The sequence below is a fragment of the Nerophis ophidion genome, linkage group LG26 (genome assembly GCF_033978795.1).
Source record: "Nerophis ophidion isolate RoL-2023_Sa linkage group LG26, RoL_Noph_v1.0, whole genome shotgun sequence".
In the NCBI taxonomy this organism is placed as follows: Eukaryota; Metazoa; Chordata; class Actinopteri; order Syngnathiformes; family Syngnathidae; genus Nerophis; species Nerophis ophidion.
This window is the reverse complement of record NC_084636.1, coordinates 124593-144634: the sequence shown is the minus strand read 5'-3', so window position 1 is coordinate 144634 and position 20042 is coordinate 124593. Positions and strand designations below refer to the sequence as shown.

General features: G+C 41.5%; 2 protein-coding genes across 5 annotated transcripts in view; one reads left to right on the top strand and one right to left on the bottom strand.

Moving 5' to 3' along the window:
* Positions 1-174: 174 nt before the first annotated feature.
* On the bottom strand, positions 175-15286 carry LOC133543974 (deoxyhypusine hydroxylase-like). Of its 2 annotated transcripts, none has more exons than XM_061888935.1 (6): positions 15164-15286; positions 9800-9913; positions 4950-5117; positions 4805-4881; positions 4488-4743; positions 175-557 (listed from the first exon to the last, which is right to left on the bottom strand). In XM_061888935.1, exons 2-6 carry the CDS (start codon positions 9903-9905, stop codon positions 247-249), a joined length of 918 nt encoding a protein of 305 aa, XP_061744919.1. In that variant the 5' UTR covers positions 9906-9913; positions 15164-15286; the 3' UTR covers positions 175-246. The 2 variants fall into 2 exon arrangements, with proteins under 2 accessions (XP_061744919.1, XP_061744918.1); XM_061888934.1 differs by lacking the exon at positions 15164-15286 and adding an exon at positions 11050-11213.
* The window catches only part of LOC133543973 (calcium homeostasis endoplasmic reticulum protein-like), a 19535-nt gene continuing 13008 nt past the window's right edge, over positions 13516-20042 (top strand). For 2 of the 3 annotated variants that reach the window (XM_061888932.1, XM_061888931.1), the window contains exons 1-6: positions 13516-13665; positions 15971-16144; positions 16353-16391; positions 18818-18993; positions 19055-19192; positions 19257-19408. In XM_061888932.1, the coding sequence (XP_061744916.1) occupies positions 13641-13665; positions 15971-16144; positions 16353-16391; positions 18818-18993; positions 19055-19192; positions 19257-19408 (704 nt within the window). In that variant the 5' untranslated portion in view covers positions 13516-13640. The remainder of the gene's footprint in view (positions 13666-15970; positions 16145-16352; positions 16392-18817; positions 18994-19054; positions 19193-19256; positions 19409-20042) is intronic. The other variant, XM_061888933.1, reaches the window with a different exon arrangement.

The window sequence follows — 20042 nt, the reverse complement described above, 5'->3', positions numbered from 1 at the left end:
GCTAAATAATGCAAAAGTAATTAACACATTAACATGAATATTATTGCAGATTAATACAAAAGTCAAGCTGATATTTGAGTATTTTGATCTGAACAAAAACATGTAATTTATAACATGAAACTGCATGCAGTGCATGGATTTTTCTGTCAAAACGGAAAGAAGGAATACACTTAGTAAGAAAAGCTGAAGTATTTTATTGAGGCATATATTTATTTGTACAGGACATGTAACTTCCTGGTGTGACCTTTAACCTTGTAGGCGTGTCAGTGAGTCTGCATACTGGAACTGCTCGCTGTTTTCGTACTCCAGCATGTCCAAAGCCACCTCGCAGCTCTCCTTGACCACGCGCTCGCTGTCGCCACGGTAACGCTGCAGCACGGCCAGACACTCCTCCTCGCCGATGGAGCCCAGGGCCTCGGCGGCCTCGTGACGCACCATGGGGTTCTCGCCGCCGCACTCCAGGGCGGCGCGGAGAGCCGGGACCGCCGCCGGGTGCTGCATCTGGCCCAGCACGTAGCCGATCTCATGGCGGAAGAGCGCGCTGGAACACTGCAGGCCTGGAACGCAGGACACGCCGATTTGTCACGCTTTACACGCACACCCACTGATTTTAACCCGGGACTCAAGATTCAGGTCTTACAATTTCTGTTAGAATAATTATGTGTAAGTTATCCCACAACTCTTATGCTTAAAGGCTGTTGCTATAGTTATCATCAATTGTGCTGAAGTTGTACTTTTCTATCTGTGCATAGGGACATCGTCTCCTATCAGTGTTTGTGTCCAGACTCGGCCTGCTGACTGCCAAGGGCGAACATCGAGTACTGTGACGCAGACAGAGCAGAGACAGGGCGATATCATCAGTGTCAGCACATTTGCATTTCATGAATAATCATATATTGTGTCTAACTGGGGCTGTTGAGATTACCACCCTTTCCTTCAGAGGCAGCCTCAGGGATGTAACCAGGGACCTCCCAAATAAATAGAGGAGAACGTGGAACTGTACCTTAGGAGCGTAGGTTGGAACAATAACTAAGAGTACAGCCCAAACTTCTCTCCTCATTGAGCCAAATTTAACTCTTTCTCTGCATGATTCCTTGCTTCTTGTCTGTTTAATAAAATGTCATCCTTGTCTGAACCAGGTCTTCCAATTCCTCACTTTAAAATTGATGAAGATACCGCAGGGGTGTCCAAAGTGCGGTCTGTAGCTAATATTTTTTACAGCCCACGGCAGAATCGTTAGCATGCACATTCTTCTGCTAATTTTTTAGATATACCAGTATACCTCTGTCATATTTTGGGACCTGATGCATGCTAATATTAGCAGGCTAGCATTTTAAACATTTTACCAAGTACAGGTACCTCAGTAATATATTTTGGTACTTGACGCACGTTACAGTTAGCATTTTATCATGCTAGATTTTTTTTTTAGCTAATTCAGCAGGTATACACCTCAGTGTCATATATTTTGGTATTTCACCAACGCTAACTGTTAAATAATGCTATCGTTAACATAGTACTGTTAGCATGTTAGCTTTTTTTTAAAACTCATTTTGCCCATATTTTGTGTTACTTGACGCTACCCTGCTAGCGTGCTAACTGTTTAGCATTTAAGTTCACTTTGCCTTTTCAAAATTCACACTGAATTTCAACAGAGTAGTATAAAGTATTTTGGTACTTAACGAAAGTTACAGTTAGCATTTTATCATGCTAGATTTTTTTTTCTAGCTAATTCAGCAGGTATACACCTCAGTGGCATATATTTTGGGATTTCACCAATGCTAACTGTTAATTAATGCTATCGTTAACATAGCACTGTTAGCATGTTAGCTTTTTTAAAACTCATTTTGCTCATATTTGGTGTTACATGACGTTACCCTGCCAGTGTGCTAACTGTTTAGCATTTCAGTTCATTTTGGCTTTTCAAAATTCACACTGAATTTCAGAGTAGTATAAAGTATTTTGGTACTTAACGCAAGTTACGGTTAGCATTTTATCATGCTAGATTTTTTTTCTAGCTAATTCGGCAGGTATACACTTCAGTGTCATATATTTTGATACTTCACCAATGCTAACTGTTAATTAATGCTATCGTTAACATAGTACTGTTAGCATGTTAGCTTTTTTTTAAACTCATTTTGCTCATGTTTGGTGTTACTTGACGTTACCCTGCCAGTGTGCTAACTGTTTAGCATTTCAGTTCACTTTGGCTTTTCAAAATTCACAGAGTAGTATAAAGTATTTTGGTACTTAACGCAAGTCACAGTTAGCATTTTATCATGCTACATTTTTTTCTAGCTAATTCAGCAGGTATACACATCAGTGTCATATATTTTGGTATTTCACCAATGCTAACTGTTAAATAATGCTATCGTTAACATAGTACTGTTAGCATGTTAGCTTTTTTTTTTCACTCATTTTGCTAATATTTGGTGTTACTTGACGTTACCCTGCCAGTGTGCTAACTGTTTAGCATTTCAGTTCATTTTGGCTTTTCAAAATTCACACTGAATTTCAACAGAGTAGTATAAAATATTTTGGTACTTAACGAAAGTTACAGTTAGCATTTTATCATGCTAGATTTTTTTTTCTAGCTAATTCAGCAGGTATACACCTCAGTGTCATATTTTGGGATTTCACCAATGCTAACTGTTAATTAATGCTGTCGTTAACATAGCACTGTTAGCATGTTAGCTTTTTTTAAAACTCATTTTGCTCATATTTGGTGTTACATGACGTTACCCTGCCAGTGTGCTAACTGTTTAGCATTTCAGTTCATTTTGGCTTTTCAAAATTCACACTGAATTTCAACAGAGTAGTATAAAGTATTTTGGTACTTAACGCAAGTTACAGTTAGCATTTTATCATGCTAGATTTTTTTTCTAGCTAATTCGGCAGGTATACACTTCAGTGTCATATATTTTGATACTTCACCAATGCTAACTGTTAATTAATGCTATCGTTAACATAGTACTGTTAGCATGTTAGCTTTTTTTAAACTAATTTTGCTCATGTTTGGTGTTACTTGACGTTACCCTGCCAGTGTGCTAACTGTTTAGCATTTCAGTTCACTTTGGCTTTTCAAAATTCACACTGAATTTCAACAGAGTAGTATAAAGTATTTTGGTACTTAACGAAAGTTACAGTTAGCATTTTATCATGCTAGATTTATTTTCTAGCTAATTCAGCAGGTATACACCTCAGTGTCATATATTTTGGGATTTCACCAATGCTAACTGTTAATTAATGCTATCGTTAACATAGTACTGTTAGCATGTTAGCTTTTTCTTAAACTCATTTTGCTCGTATTTGGTGTTACTTGACGCTACCCTGCCAGTGTGCTAACTGTTTAGCATTTCAGTTCACTTTGGCTTTTCAAAATTCACACTGAATTTCAACCGAGTAGTATGAAGTATTTTGGTACTTGACACACGTCATCATGCTAGTTTTTTTTTCTCGCTAATTCAGCATGAATACACCTCAGTGTCATATATTTTGGTATTTCACCAATGCTAACTGTTAACATAATGCTATTGTTTACATAGTACTGTTAGCTTTTTTAGCTCACGCTTTGCGTTACTTGACACTACCCTGCCAGCGTGCTAACTGTCTAGCACAGGGGTAGGGAACCTATGGCTCGGGAGTCAGATGTGGCTCTTTTGATGACTGCATCTGGCTCTCGGATAAATCTGAGCTGATGTTGCTTAAAACGATAAGTAATTAATCATTTCACTTGTAATCACAGTGTTAAAAATATTGGTCAAAATATAAAACATTCTCATGCATTTTTAATCCATCCATCCGTTCAAGAAGTTGCGTTAATGGTAAGAAGTTATTTAGTTATTATTGGTTAGTGTGGGGCTTGCCACCTGGGGGTTCTTCAGACCCCCAAGCACCGACATGAGAGCCTTTTTCAGAGTTGCAATATTGTTTTATTTTTCAATAAGTCTCTCAGTTGTTTTCCAGCAATTGTATTTCCAGCCCCAACCCCATCTCTCCTCCTGGCTGCTGCTTATAACAGAGCGACAGGTGATTAGATAACAGGGCCCAGGTGGGCCATCTACGCACCTGTTGCTGCAGGCCTGCAGGCCACACCCCCTCCACAGTTAGCTTCAGAAAACAATGTTATTACAAAGAATAAGAGACCTATTATACTCTAGAAATGTTGGCCTTACTTAAAAATGCACGCGTTTAGTTGTGTTCAGTGTTAGAAAAAAATATTGTATGGCTCTTACGGAAATACATTTTAAAATATTTGGCTTTTTGGCTCTCTCAGCCAAAAAGGTTACCGACCCCTGGTCTAGCACATTTAAGTTCACTTTGGATTTTTCAACATTCACACTGAATTTCAACAGAAATCCATGGCATTTTCTAGTAGTTTGAGAAATGCATATTGTGCTGGTTTGGAGGGTGAAAGCTACAAAAATGGCCCCTGAATACTTCGATGTGTCAGCGTGTGGCCCTCAGTGGAAAGAAGGTTGGTGGCTTACCATCTCCCAAGGCAAGCACTGCCTCCTCGCTGCCCAGGTTGCGAAGCGCAAACATGGCGCGGTAGCGTTCAAAGAGGGGCAGGCTCTCGTCCAACAGGGCGCGGCGCAGCTCGGGCACGCTCTTCCTGGGGGCGGGAGGGGCGGGGTCCACCGAGCAGAAAGGGTTCTGGTCCGTGCGGCCGTCCTGCAGCTGTTTCTCTCCCCCGCTCTGCAGCCACTCCACGCGCCGGACGGCCAGCTGACACGTCTCCGCCACCTGCGGCGAGGCACACGTCGTCAGAGGGACGTGACGGCGAGCCACGCCGCACCTTTTCTACCTCGACCACGGGGTCCTGGCTGTAGGTCTTCAGCAGGTCCAGAACGGAAGGATCCCCGATGGCCCCCAGAGCCTCGCCTGCAGACACAAAACACTGTTGCTTGCCGTGCCACACTTTAACGTGTCCCCCCCACGCCTCCGATCACCTGCTTCGTGCCGCACCATGGGCTCCTGCCGGGCGTCCTGCAGCACGGCGCTCAGGGCGGGTATGGCCGCTGAGTCCTGCATCTGGCCCAGACAGTAGGCCAGCTCGTGCTTCAGCAGAGCAGAGTCGTCCGTGAAGGCTTTGCTGATCCACTCCACGGCTTCAGCGCCTAAACAAAAATCAAGTGATTGTAGCACAAGTCAAACTTAGTTTAGTCTTTATTTGAATGCACGGAAACGTTAAGCTCAAAGACGGATATGTTCTGTACCAGATTATAGCTAAATAGACAACTTCCATCTGCAGTCCCTGGCTGCCTAAATCAAAGGGATACAAATACCATGCAATAAAATCATACCATAGCACGTAATCAAGTTAAGACAAGTCATAAAATGCCCTTTCATGGGCACATATTTAATATACAATACAACTACATCTCATTTGTACATCATCACACAAAGACAATAATGCTCTTGTTCACATCTTTCATCATCATACTTGCCAACCCTCCCAGAAATTCACGAAATTCAGCGCATCTCCCGAAAACCTCCCGGAAGAAATTTTCTCCCGGAAATCTCCCGAAATTCATGCCCCCTCCAGCTCCATGGACAACCTGTTTTCACGTCCGCTTTCCTGTTATATAAACAGCTTGCCTGCCGAGGCACGTTACAACATCTATGGATTTTTAATAAAAAACTGCACACACAAGGAGACGAAGCAGAAGAACGAGGAAGTTACAGCCATGGCAATACCGTCTGTAATAGAGTGATTCTATGTTGTCTGTTGCCATCTACTGGTGAATGCTGGCTATAGCGTTATGGGGTTGCTTTTTGATTGGCCAAAGATGTACGTGGTGTTGTGCACCTGACGGCAAGTGACTCTAACCAGTACGGCACGCAAATGGCAGAACAAAGGTTACTCAAATAGTGAAAGGTAAGTGTTGTTTTTTTAATAACCAGCAAGCACAGTACAGTTAGTAGAACAACTGTGTTTTTAATAGGTACCGTCTGAAATTCAAATATTTATTTTATATATATAATAAAATAAATATATATAGCTGGAATTAATTGAAAATCAAGTATTTCATACACATATATATATATATATTACATATATACATATACATATACATATATTACATACATACATACATATATGTCTTGATTGGATTATCCAGAGAATAGTGCTCAATACCATGGTAGAGCGCAATATGTAGGTGTGGGAAAAATCACAAGACTACTTCATCTCTACAGAACTGTTTCATGAGGGGTTCCCTCAATCATCAGGAGATTTTTTTTTTTCTTCCTCCAGATGATTGAGGGAACCCCTCATGAAACAGTTCTGTAGAGACGAAGTAGTCTTGTGATTTTTCCCACACCCACATATACATACATACATACATATATATATATATATATATATGAAATACTAAAGTTGGTGAATTATACTCGTCCCCTCTCAACCACGCCCCCAACCACACCTCCTCACCACCCCCGACCTCAACCCCCACCCCCCACCTCCCAAAATCGGAGGTCTCAAGGTTGGCAAGTATGGTCATTCTTTGTAAAAATAACCATGATTTTAACACACACACACACCTCAGAGTTTACAACAAAAATGCTGTCATGAATAAATATAATACACATGAAGTTGATGTGTCAAACATAGTGGCCACCTTAGTGACCGTGTGAGCAGCTTTGCTCACATTTTCTGTAGAGCCATAATAGATTCATAAAAGAAGCAAACTTCATGAGTTTTTTGTGAGCAACAAGTATGTGCTCCATACTTGCCGACCTTGACACCTCCGATTTCTGGAGGTGGGGGGTGTGGTCGGGGCTGGGGGGCGAGGTTAAGAGGGGAGTAGTATATTTACAGCTGTTGTGTGCGCAGTTGTGCACTTCACTTTCTAAAGTAGATGTTATTGTCACAAATGCATGATTGATTGATTGAAACTTTTATTAGTAGATTGCACAGTACAGTACATATTCCCTACAATTGACTACTAAAGGGCAACACTGCAATAAGTTTTTCAACTTGTTTAAGTCGGGGTCCACGTTAATCAATTCATGGTACAAATATATACTATCAACATAATACAGTCATCACACAAGTTAATCATAGTATATACATTGAATTATTTACAATCCGGGGGGTGGGATGAGGAGCTTTGCTTGATATCAGTACTTCAGTCATCAACAATTGCATCAACAGAGAAATGGACATTGAAACAGTGTAGGTGTGACTTAGTAGGATATGTACAGCCAGCAGAGAACATAGTGAGTTCACATAGCATAAGAACAAGTATATACATTAGAAATACATTCGATTATTTACAATCCGGGAGATGGGATGTGAATGGAGGAGGATTAAAGGGTTGAAGTTGCCTGGAGGTGTTGTGGTGCATCATGTACAGTAAATGGCAGTATTGTCCTGTTTAATAGTGTCACATGCTGTTTACGGCAGACAAACTGCCTTACGGTAGAGTGTTAGACGTAAACGTGACTGTTGTTGTGTGTTGTAACTGCGCCCGGGAGGACGTTAATGAAACTGCTTAACAATAAACCCACAAAAGAAACCAAGAACTCGCCCTGGATCATTCTACAGTTATAACGTCATTGGGCAGACACGCTCTCAGACACGTCACTCAGGTCCTCATGGAGCTAGTGGGGCGTGGCCTAAAGCTCCGACTGAATTTCGGGAGATTTCCTGGAGGAAATTTGTCCCGTGAGGTTTTCGGGAGAGGCATCGAATTTCGGGAGTCTCCCGGATAATCCGGGAGGGTTTGCAAGTATGATGTGCTCCAATCACTACATCACAAAAAAATAAGTTGTAGAAATGATTGGAAACTCGAGTCAGCCATGAAATGATGTTCTTTACAAATGTACGAACACTTTTGACCACCTCTGTATATACAATAAACAATATAGTTTTGATATATTGTATTGGTTTTGAAAATGAAAAACATCTAAATGCGCCCCGCATGCTTTCGTTAGTTTGGACACCTCTGGTCGAGACCTTGAAAACCCTCCTCTGTCATTAAAGTCTTCCCCATTTTCACCTGTGTGGAACCAATCTGTTGCACTGGCGTGCTTTTATTTTGAAGCTCGCTTTTTTGTCTCCTCCAGGTTAGACGACTGCAACTCACTTCTTGTGGAGATCCCCAGCAAGAAGACCCAGAAGCTGCAGTACTTACAAAATAATGCTGCTAGGATCCTGATGAGAGTGCGGGAATACGACCACATCACGCCGGTTTTCAAAATCCCTTCACTGGCTTCCTGTTCCACTGAGGATTGAATACAAAGTCTCCCTACTAACTCACCAGAGCCTCCATGGAAATGCCCCCCCTCTACCTCAAAGAGCTGCTCACCCTTGAATCCTCCAAACGACACCTCCTCTCCGGACAGACTAACCTCCTCCAACCTCAGAGGACTAAGCACCGAATTATGGGAGACGCCGCTCCCAGTCTGTGGAACTCTCTCCCTGACCACCCGAGGGTACCATAGACTGTGGATGTTTTTAAAAAAGCTTAAAAACCCTTCTTTTTAAAAAGTATTTTTTTTTAGATATGTGCGCTAGTTCTAGCTATTAGGCTTTTCTAGTTTTTATCTTTCTGTGGAACTCTCTCCCCGACCACCTCTCCTCTCCAAGGTTTCTCATAGTCAGCATTGTCACTGGCGTCCCACTGGATGTGAATTCTCCCTGCCCACTGGGTGTGAGTTTTCCTTGCCCTTTTGTGGGTTCTTCCGAGGATGTTGTAGTCGTAATGATTTGTGCAGTCCTTTGAGACATTTGTGATTTGGGGCTATATAAATAAACATTGATTGATTGATTGACCACCCGAGGGCACCATAGACTGTGGATGTTTTTAAAAAAGCTTAAAAACCCTTCCTTTTAAAAAGTATTGTTTTAGATATGTGCGCTAGTTCTAGCTATTAGGCTGTTCTAGTTTTTATCTTTCTGTGGAACTCTCTCCCTGACCACCTGTGACTACCACAGACTGTGGATGCTTTTAAAAAAGGCTTAAAAACCTTTCTATTAAAATTAAGCCTTTTTTTTTAGATATATATGTGTGCTAATTCTATCTATTAGGCTGTTCTAGTTTTTTTTTTTTTACTATTTTACTTGTTGGGGGCAGCTATTTTGTGTTGTTTGGTTTTGTTTTTAAATGCACTGTAGCACTTTGAAGTTGTTTGCTCAATGTAAAGTGCTTTTACAAATAAAATCTATCTGTGGAAGGCTCTCCCGGACCACCTGAGGGCACCACAGACTGTGGATGCTTTAAAAAAAAAAAAAAAAGACTTAATAACCCTTCTTTTGAAAAAAGCCTTTTTTTTTTAGCTATCGGTGTGCTAGAACTAGGCTGTTCTAGGTTTTTTTTTTTTAATGCACAGTAGCACTTTGAGGTTGTTTGTTCAATGTAAAGTCCTTTTACAAATAAAATCTATTATTATTATTATTATTATAGGTTTTACAGGCTGTGTTGTCAAAGCCAAAATGACCAGAGTTGCAGTACCACAGGATTTTCTTTTTCACGTCGGGAAAGATGGGCGAAATACAAAAGTTTCTTTAAAAAAAACAGTATAGTTGGACAGGTATGTCTCTAATCCCCGGGGGTCTCGAACCCCCTGCTGCACTTCCTGAGTCACTGCCGCTCATTTTAAAAAATATTGTTAAAAATACCCAATGTCTACGTTGTTAAATCTCACTGCCAGACAAGTTCCAGAGCGGTGCTGGCTATTACCGTCGCCAGCCCGAGATTTTAGCTCGGTAGTTAGCGCGCTTGTCTCTCATGCGGACAACCCTGACTCCAGTCGGAGAGCAGGGTTACATGTGAGTGTTGAACAAACACCTTACCTCCCAAGTTCTTGAGGGTAAACAAAGCCCTGAATCGTTGGGTCAGGTCCAGACTCGGGTCCAGCAAGACCTTGCCCACCGCTGCCAGCTGCTCCTGACTGGCCATTCTGCTTCCTGTGTAGCAGACAGACAGGTAGGTTAGTTTGTTTGTCGTTACACCTGCCTTACCTTACCAAGTCTATTTAAAGGCCTACTGAAAGCCACTACTAGCCACCACGCAGTCTGATAGTTTATATATCAATGATGAAATATTAACATTGCAACACATGCCAATACGGCCGCTTTACTTTACTAAATTACAATTTTAAATTTCTCGCGGAGTTTCTTGTTGAAAATGTCGCAGAATAATGACGCGTGTGCGTGACGTCTCGGGTTGGAGAAGCTTTAACAAACAGCGGTCAAGCGAACATGTTTCTGTACATCAACCAGCGAGTTTTTGGATGGAAAAATTGTGATATTAAGTCGGCTCTTACCGGAGACTTCAGTGGATTATGGGACTTCCTCCTGCAGCTCAAAAAGGCAGCTGTCAAATGACTTCTCCATTGGCTTCTCTGAGAGACACTGGCGTTCACCGCAGCCACCCGACTTTCAGGTATGACTTTACAATCTCACTAAAACACTATTAAAACAATAAGCAGATAAGGGATCTTCCAGAAGTATTTTAGTAAATGTGACTAATTACATCTAAAACGGTCCCACTGCCGCCGCCTGGAGCCGTTGCTTTTTCTTTTTGTGCTTCACTCTAACTTTCCTTATCCACGAATCTTTCATCCTTGCTCAAATTAATGGGGAAATTGTCGCTTTCTCTTTCTGAATAGCTCTTGCTGCTGGAGGCTCACATTATAAACAACGTTCAGATGTGAGGAGCTCCACAACCCGTGACATCACGCACACATCGTCTGCTACTTCCGGTACAGGCAAGGCTTTTTTATTAGCAACCAAAAGTTGCGAACTTTATCGTGGATGTTCTCTACTAAATCCTTTCAGCAAAAATATGGCAATATCGCGAAATGATGAAGTATGACACATAGAATGGACCTGCTCCCCCTGTTTAAATAAGAACATCTCATTTCAGTAGGCCTTTAAAATAAGTCAACTATGACAACAACAACACAAACAAGGACACATTTTAAAAGGAGCCACGCTAAACTGGACAAGGGTGTGACGTCATCAGGACATTTTTTTATAACAGGCTGTCATTTTACGACTAGAATCCCACATTGCCGACAATATTTGGAAATAAAGTTTACCTGGCTGTGGACGAGCTGACTTTAGCTGCTTGTTTATAAGTAACTACACACCATAGTGAACACTTTGACGCAAACACGCCACGGTAGAGAGTCTCTTCACTTCCGCCTCACGGCCCGGAAGACAATTCTTCTTCTTCTTCTTCTTCATTTGATGGCGGGTCGCAACCAAAGTTACAGGTGCACAGCGCCACCTTCTGTACTGGAGTGTGTATCCTCAGGGTGACTACTTAGTGTGTTTTCTGTTTATTTGCAAATAATACAGACGAGGGGTGTTGGCGGAGTTCTCAACGTTTACTCACAGTGTGCTAATAACCACATTGGCATGGCGACATACAACCACACTTCCCAGGGCTACCGCGCATGCTCGTCACTACTGTTGCATGCTGGGTAGTGAAGTTCTTACAATCCCTAGCGCAGGGGTCACCAACCTTTTTGAAAGCAAGAGCTACTTCTTGGGTACTGATTAATGCAAAGGGCTACCAGTTTGATACACACTTAAATACATTGCCAGAAATAGCCAATTTACTCAGTTTACCTTTAATAAATAAATCTATGTGTATTAAAAAATGGGTATTTCTGTGACATTCCGTCACACTTTTGTTTTCCTTTTACGGAAGGTTTTTTTTGTACAGAATAAATGATGAAAAAAACACTTAATTGAACGGTTTGAAAGAGGAGAAAACACGAAAAAAATTAAAATTTAATTTTGAAACACAGGATTACCCTGTTAAGATCTACACAGCACAGGCACTAGACAACGGCACATTATTATGATTATTAATTTGCAAAAAATATTTTTTGGACCAATTAGGTGAAGTTGCATCATTTCTCCTGGCACAACAGACATTATCTCACTGCACACTAGTGGTTGAAAATCACTGAGGTAGCAATTTTAGAGAAGGGGGAAAACAATAAAGAATGTAGCAAGACTCTAATAAGATATCTTAATATCACAGGTTTAATACTTAAAGTATAGTTTTTTTGTAGTTGTTTTTTTTTCCTCTCCTTTTGTGTGACTACAAATTTTGATATGCATATACCAACATAGTCTGTAACCAAAGTGGGAGGTTATGAGCTAGGGCCAGGGGTCACCAACGCGGCGCCCGCGGGCACCAGGTCGCCCGTAAGGACCAGATGAGTCGCCCGCTGGCCTGTTCTAAAAATAGCTCAAATAGCAGCACTTACCAGTGAGCTGCCTCTATTTTTTGAATTGTATTTATTTACTAGCAAGCTGGTCTCGCTTTGCTCGACATTTTTAATTCTAAGAGAGACAAAACTCAAATAGAATTTGAAAATCCAAGAAAATATTTGAAAGACTTGGTCTTCACTTATTTGAATAAATTCATTTATTTTTTTACTTTGCTTCTTATAACTTTCAGAAAGACAATTTTAGAGAAAAAATACGACCTTAAAAATGACTTTAGGATTTTTAAACACATACCTTTTTACCTTTTAAATTCCTTCCTCTCCTTTCCTGACAATTTAAATCAATGTTCAAGTACATTTATCTTTTTTATTGTAAAGAATAGTAAATAAAATTTTATTTAATTCTTCATTTTAGCTTCTGTTTTTTCGCCGAAGAATATTTGTGAAATATTTCTTCAAACTTATTATGATTAAAATTCCCCAAAAATATTCTGGCAAATCTAGAAAATCTGTAGAATCAAATTTAAATCTTCTTTCAAAGTATTTTGAATTTCTTTTAAAATGTTTGTACTGGGAAATCTAGAAGAAATAATGATTTGTCTTTGTTAGAAATATAGCTTGGTCCAATTTGTTATATATTCTAACAAAGTTCAGATTGGATTTTAACCTATTTAAAACATGTCATCAAAATTTAAAAATTAATCTTAATCAGGAAAAATGACTAAAGATGTTCCATAAATTATTTTTTTATTCTTTTCAACAAGATTCGAATTAGCTAGTTTTTTTCGGTTGAATTTTGAATTTCAAAGAGTCGAAATTGAAGATAAACTATGTTTCAAAATTTTATTTTATTTTTTTCCCCCCTCTTTTAAACCGTTCAATTAAGTGTTTTTTTTCATCATTTATTCCCTACAAAAAACCTTCCGTAAAAGGAAAAAAAATGTACAACGGAATGACAGAGAGAAATACTCTTTTTTTTTTTATGTATATAGATTTATTTATTAAAGGTAAATTGAGCAAATTGGCTATTTCTGGCAATTTATTTAAGTGTGTATCAAACTGGTAGCCCTTCGCAATCATCAGTACCCAAGAAGTAGCTCTTGGTTTCAAAAAGGTTGCTGACCCCTGCTCTAAACTTACACTACACACAAAAGTTTTGTGGTGAAATTTTTAATTTGTGTCGTGTTATCTATGAAGCTTTTGATAAATGTTCCAAATAAACACTCGACATTCTTGAGCCGCCTGACCACTGGGGGCGCTGCAAGTAGCTCTGACTGATTTCGTGGCGCAGCCGCAGTCGTGTGGACCCCCCCCCCCCCCTCCCCCGCCCCCACCGAAGCGGCAATGCTAGTATTATTGTCACATTTAGTCAGCGCGGAGTCATTTTACAGACTTTAGACAACTCGCTGCAGGTTGGGAACATTTCCTGTGGTTTGTGTATAAAAATGGAAGTACCCACGCCGCCCGAAGGTGAGGAAATGGGCTGTAGTGTTATTTGTCTTCCATTGAGCATTGGTTAGCACGCATGCTAACACGGCTAGCATCACTTAGCCTTTAGCATGTGTGCTAACGCTCTCCACACTTGTCACTAGTCTAATATGTATTTTTAGGCTTGAATTTTACTCAAAAATGTATCGGTTGATGTGTCCCTTTCGAGAGCCATAAATACAAGTTGCGTGTTTTGTGCAAACAAATGTTTTTTGTTAGGTGTATTTCATTTTAATGCAGCAATATATTTAAATTGTGCAGAGAACAATTGAATATTTTTAAAATCCATCATCTTTTTGGCTGTTTTGATGAGTGCAACATTTTTTACAATTGCCTAATGCAGTGATTTTCAACCACTGTGCCGCGGCACACTAGTGTGTCGTGAGATATTGTCTGATGTGCCGTGGGAAATGATGCAACTTCCCCTAATTGCCCCAAAAAATATTATTTACAAATCAATAATTATAATTTTTCTCGCCCGGAAAAGGGTGGAATGCCATCTCCGGGTTGGGGAGGAGACACTGCCCCAAGTGGAGAAGTTCAAGTACCTCGGAGTCTTGTTCACGAGTGAGGGAAGAGTGGATGGTGAGATGGACAGGCGGATCGGTGCGGCGTCTTCAGTAATGCGGACGTTGTACCGATCCGTTGTGGTGAAGAAGGAGCGGAGCCGGAAGGCAAAGCTCTCAATTTACCGGTCGATCTACGTTCCCATCCTCACCTATGGTCATGAGCTTTGGGTCATGACCGAAAGGATAAGATCACGGGTACAAGCGGCCCAAATGTGTTTCCTCCGCTGGGTGGCGGGTCTCTCCCTTAGAGATAGGGTGAGAAGCTCTGCAATCCGGGAGGAACTCAAAGTAAAGCCGCTGCTCCCTCAAATGGAGAAGAGCCAGATGAGGTGGTTCGGGCATCTGGTCAGGATGCCACCCGAACGCCTCCCTAGGGAGGTGTTTAGGGCACGTCCAACCTATAGGAGGCCACGGGGAAGACCCAGGACACGCTGGGAAGACTATGTCTCCCGGCTGGCCTGGGAACGCCTCGGGATCCCCCGGGAAGAGCTAGACGAAGTGGCTGGGGAAAGGGAAGTCTGGGTTTCCCTGCTTAGGTTGTTGCCCCCGTGACCCGACCTCGGATAAGCGGAAGAAGATGGATGGAAGATAGATAATTATAATAATGCACAGTTGTCCTGTGCTGTGTAGAGCTTGGCAGGGTAATCCTGTAATACTCCATATCAGTAGGTGGCAGCAGGTAGTTCATTGCTTTGTAGAAGTTGAAACGCGTCGAGGATGTTTTGTCATGATCCCAATATGCAGAGTACAGCGGGAGACAGCCAACAGGTAGGGTATGTAACGCTTAAACCAAAAATTAACAAAAAGGCAAGTCCCACAACGAAAATGCACTGAAGCATAGCAAACAAAAGTAAACAGAACTGGCTACAAAGTCAACAAACACAGAATGCTGGGCGAAAGCAAAAACTTACAGCATGTGGAGCAAAGACGGCGTCCACAAAGCACATCCGTCCATGGCATGACAATCAACAATGTCCCTACAAAGAAGGATCATGTACGCACAACTTAAATAGTCTTGATTGTGGAAACACAGCAGGTGTGGGCAATAGCACTCAAAGGAAGGTGTGAAGCTGCTACAGGAGAACACCATCAAAACAGGAAGAGTCACCAAAATAACAGCGCAAGACAGGAACTAAAGCACGACACACAGGAAACAACAACAAACTCAAAATAAGGCACCACAACCTGGAGGAGTTTAATTTTTTAACTTTTTCTGCTGTATTTTTTTTTAATGAAAAAAATGTGCTTTACTCAAAAAAGGTTGAACAACACTGGCCTTAATGCAAGCCACTTAATAGTGCATATATATTTAACATTTCAATTTTACAGGTATTTTAAGATTGGTCAGTGGTAAATTTATTAAACTGTTGCTTGAACTTTTAATAGTCGTTGTTTTGGCATTTTGTAAATGTTAGGCCTTACTTCTCATTCATACATGAAGAGGAATGATATTACAGTAAATCTTTCTTCTTCTGCATTTATTGTGCGTTTGTTGAATCAACCATTGTTTTCTATGAATTAAACAACAGTAAGTTCTGATGTCCACCAAATATGTGTTGTTTTTAGTTTTTACTGAAATCTCCTCGAATTATCGATTATGTCTGGCTTTAAAGACAAAATGACTGAATAAAGGTAGTTATCACTTATTTCACGGGTCATTTTGGGAAGACAAACCACAAGTCAATGGAAACAACAGCTTTGTGTCCTTTTTGTGGCAGATCAAGAACTGCGGAACGTGATCGACAAGCTGGCTCAGTTTGTCGCTCGGAACGGACCCGACTTTGAAAACATGACGATGGAAAAACAGAAGGACAACCCCAAGTTCTCCTTCCTCTTCGGAGGAGACTTCTTCAGCTACTACAAGTGCAAGCTGGCTTTGGCGAAGCAGCAGCGTATGTCTTATTTATTATTATTTTTTTCCATTTTAAAACCACGACTTGCAGATTGGATGCCGGGAATGTTCTGTTCGTCTTGTCGACGAGTTTCTTCGCTGTCATATTGTCAGTCCAGTTGTGTTTGTTGCTGTGCGGGGGCTTCCATGTTCCTCTCTTAACGTGTAATACCACTGAAATGCATTAAAATGTGCTTCTCTCCACTTAGATCCCTCTACCCACGATGGGGAGGAATATAAATCTGAAGGTATTTATTTGGAAGCAGACCTGACAGATCCATTCTGAATTGCAGTTTTCCTTGCTCAACGTTTGTGCTTTGCAACGCCTTGGTTTGCTTTTAGTCCCTTTTTTCTTTTTTACGAGGTTGCATTTCAGAGTTTGGACAGCCTTCAAATGCGTTATGTCCAACATGGTCGAAAAGAAGTGTCATTACTGAGGTTTTAGTGGTTGCATGTTCAATGGAAGGTTCTTATCATCCCGCTGCAGCTTCCAGGGTCACTTGGGTTCAGTGACCACATGACTAGACGTCGACCAATACGGCATTTCAGGGCCGATACCGAATCACTATTAGACAAGGAAGCCGATAACCGACATTTGGAACCGATGTTCATTTGCAATTAAAGGTTCGCTAAACATGTCGTGTTTACGCCAGTAAACAGCTGGACAAGGCGTTTATTGTTTAAATAAAAACATTTTTGGGAAATGTCCGACTCGTAGGGACATAACGTGAAATGCGGCGCTAATGTGGTTAAATAGGCACCAAAAACATCAGGAGATTTTACAAACACCTTTTATTACATGTGTCTAAGAGGGGCATTGACATTTTCAAAATGTGGGAAAATTGGTAAAAACAGGATTTGTCTACATCACAATAACTCTCCATCTACCGTATTTTTTGTACTATAAGGCACACTTAAAATCCTTTCATTTTCTCAAATATAGACTGTGCCTTATAACCCGGTGCACCTAATGTACAGAATAATTATGGTTGTGCTTACCGACCTCAAAGCTGTTTTATTTGGTACATGGTGTAATGATAAGTGTGACCAGTGGATGGTATTCACACATAAGAGATCCCTGTAGACTGCAATATGATGGCAGTCACAGATAACAGATTTGTGTGTAGACTGCAATAAGACTCAAGTAAACAACAACAAAACTTTAAATGTTACATTGAAAATATAAAATATTACACACCGCACTCAAAAAATCTGTCAAAAATGTTTTAGTGTGACTTTGGTAAGTTATGTTGCTGCACCTCTTGATGGATTGTCGGAGCAATACGGCTACAGTAGTCAGACATACCACTATTATTATGATGTGTGTATATGGTCCGCAAAATGGCACCCAATAGCAGACATTTGGTGTTTTTTTTCACAATATTATGCTAAAGTGACTTTGTTTACCTTTTGGTACCTGTTGATGTGTATTTGGGATCTGCATCAGTCCTGAAAATTTGCACGCGTCCGCCATTTTAGTCCGGGATGACCCCTTAGTCGAAAAGCTTCTTCTTTATATCTTTATCTTTATCTGTGACATGCATCCTCCGCTGTTGCCATCCACACCGCTACAACAAAGATGACGGGGAGAAGACGCTGTCGAAGTGGAGGCACGTAAATAAGACCGCCCACAAAGCGAAGCGACTGTCAGAAAGCGACTTGAAGATGATGTGTAAAACATATTCTATGCAACATTTTGACCAAAAAAACACATTTACATGTTATGTAGACCACAAGGAAGTATTTTCAATGTATTAAAAAAAAAAATCTTAATAAAATTACCCCTTTTATTCGCCTTATAATCAATCTGGTGCGCCCTATGGTCCGAAAAATTCGGTATTGAATTTTATACAATTTTAGAGCAGTTTATGGATTTATTACACTGTAAGGTTTTGTCGTGAGGAACCCTGAAATGTTGCAAAAATGTAAACAAAAACAATTCTGGGCTCCTTCATGTAGATTATAGTTGGGGCATTTTTCAAGATGGCTGATATAATTTATTCCTGGGTGTTACAGAAAGTACGGGAATGTGTGAGCTGCTGCCTGCTCTTCTTTACTCCAAAATAATAAGTCTGCTATTTCGTCGTATGTCACGTTATTTGATTGTGCTATTCTTCAAATGATCCCATTGTTGCGCACGGAGGCTTGTCGAACGACTCGATCTCTGCGGTAGCGAAATAAAACCGAACGGGACTGGGAAAAAAAACGTCAGGAAAGAAGGACAAAAACAGGATTTCTGGCAAAAAAAAAAGGGCAGGCACTGCAGGATTAGATTAGATTAGATAGTACTTTATTTATTATTATTTTTTTTTTGATGCAGAAAAAGCAAACCGGAAAAGAATTCTCTGAAGAACTCAAATGTCCTGTCGGATATCAAAATATATTTGGGGAAAATTATTGACAATGCGATTATTTTTTAATTCTTAAATGATTTAAAAACAATTAAGCTCCGGCAAAAATTTCATTTTTCTCATGCAGAGCAAAAAGGCTGGTGCTTATTATTATCTATTTACTAATTATTTTTTGAAATACTAAAAGTATTATATACAATTCCAAATATCGGCGCCGATAATCGGTCGAGCTCTACACATGACACATGCCTCGTGTTTGAACCATGACCGCCGTTGTCGTCTTCCTCTGCATCGCCAACGTCCCTACTTCCTGTCTTTGGCAGAGCTCTACAACCCAGGCGCCTCCGACATGCTGGACATCCCTCCCCCGCCCACGGCTAGGATGGCACCGCCTCCCAAACCTAAATCCTCCGCCTCCACGCCCGCCTTGGATGACATCATCCAGCAGAGTCAATGGAACCTGCAGCATCAGGAGCAGCACCTGCACAAGCTCAGACAGGTACGCCGCCTATTCCACGCGGCATCTTTTGGGGCACCGTACAACTTGCTCCTCCTCGCAGGAACAAGTCAGCGCCGCCATAGCCTCGGCCGCCGAGCAGCAGATCCAAAAGCTGGTGTTGGACACTCAGCTGGACATCACCGAGTTCGACAACCTGCTGCAGCCCATTATCGACACCTGCACTAAAGACGCCATTTCTGTAAGATGCCGACACGTTAGCCACGCCCACCGAGGATTGAGTCAAACGTCAATGTTTCCGGCAGGCTGGTAAGAACTGGATGTTCAACAACGCCAAGACTCCGCAGCACTGTGAGCTGATGACATCGCATCTTCGCAACCGCATCACGGCTGAAGGAGTGCACTTCGAGCTCCGCCTGCATCTCATCTACTTGACCAACGACGTTCTCCATCACTGGTAGGCGCCCTCCACGTGAATACTAGGGGTGTAACGGTACGTGTAATTGTATTGAACCGTTTCGGTACGGGGGTTTACGGTTCGGTTCGGAGGTGTACCGAACGAGTACACATGCTAGCAGTGACCAGGCTAGGACAACATGCAAAAGCCAGAGCTGGAAGACCTTCCTGCCTCGTTAAGATCTCCCGCTTGGGAACACTTGGGCTGCGCGATACAATAATGGAAGATGGAGGTTTGCAAACATTGTTCAGCAGCTGCTTCTTACAACATGTCAAACATGTGTTGCACCTTTCCTGCTTCCGGCTCCCAGACCATATTCGTGGAGCGCAGGAGAGACAGTCCTCCAGGGCTGATGTATTCTCGGTCGCAACACCCTTCACTCTAACCGGCAGTGGGTCTTCACAGCTCCGGACTCCAGGGTAAATGGAGAGTCCGGCAATTAGTTGCAAATCATGGCTTTATTGAGGTCTTGCACACAGCCAATCCAACAAAACACTAGCCACTCCCCGCACTCATGCGACCGTTCCCTCACCTTGCTCGCCCACACACTCACCCCACATGCTGTCAAGATATTAAAGGGCCACTAACACACATACACTACTCTCATAACACATGCTGACCCATTTGAAGCGTC

Excerpts from the sequence above, each read along its gene's own strand:
- LOC133543974 (XM_061888935.1), bottom strand. The coding sequence starts at position 9,905 with ATGGCCAGTCAGGAGCAGCTGGCAGCGGTGGGCAAGGTCTTGCTGGAC. Across the intron at positions 4,882-4,949 it reads CATGGTGCGGCACGAAGCAG|GCGAGGCTCTGGGGGCCATC; the intron begins GTGATCGGAGGC and ends TTGTGTCTGCAG. Across the intron at positions 4,744-4,804 it reads GCCAGGACCCCGTGGTCGAG|GTGGCGGAGACGTGTCAGCT; the intron begins GTAGAAAAGGTG and ends GCCTCGCCGCAG.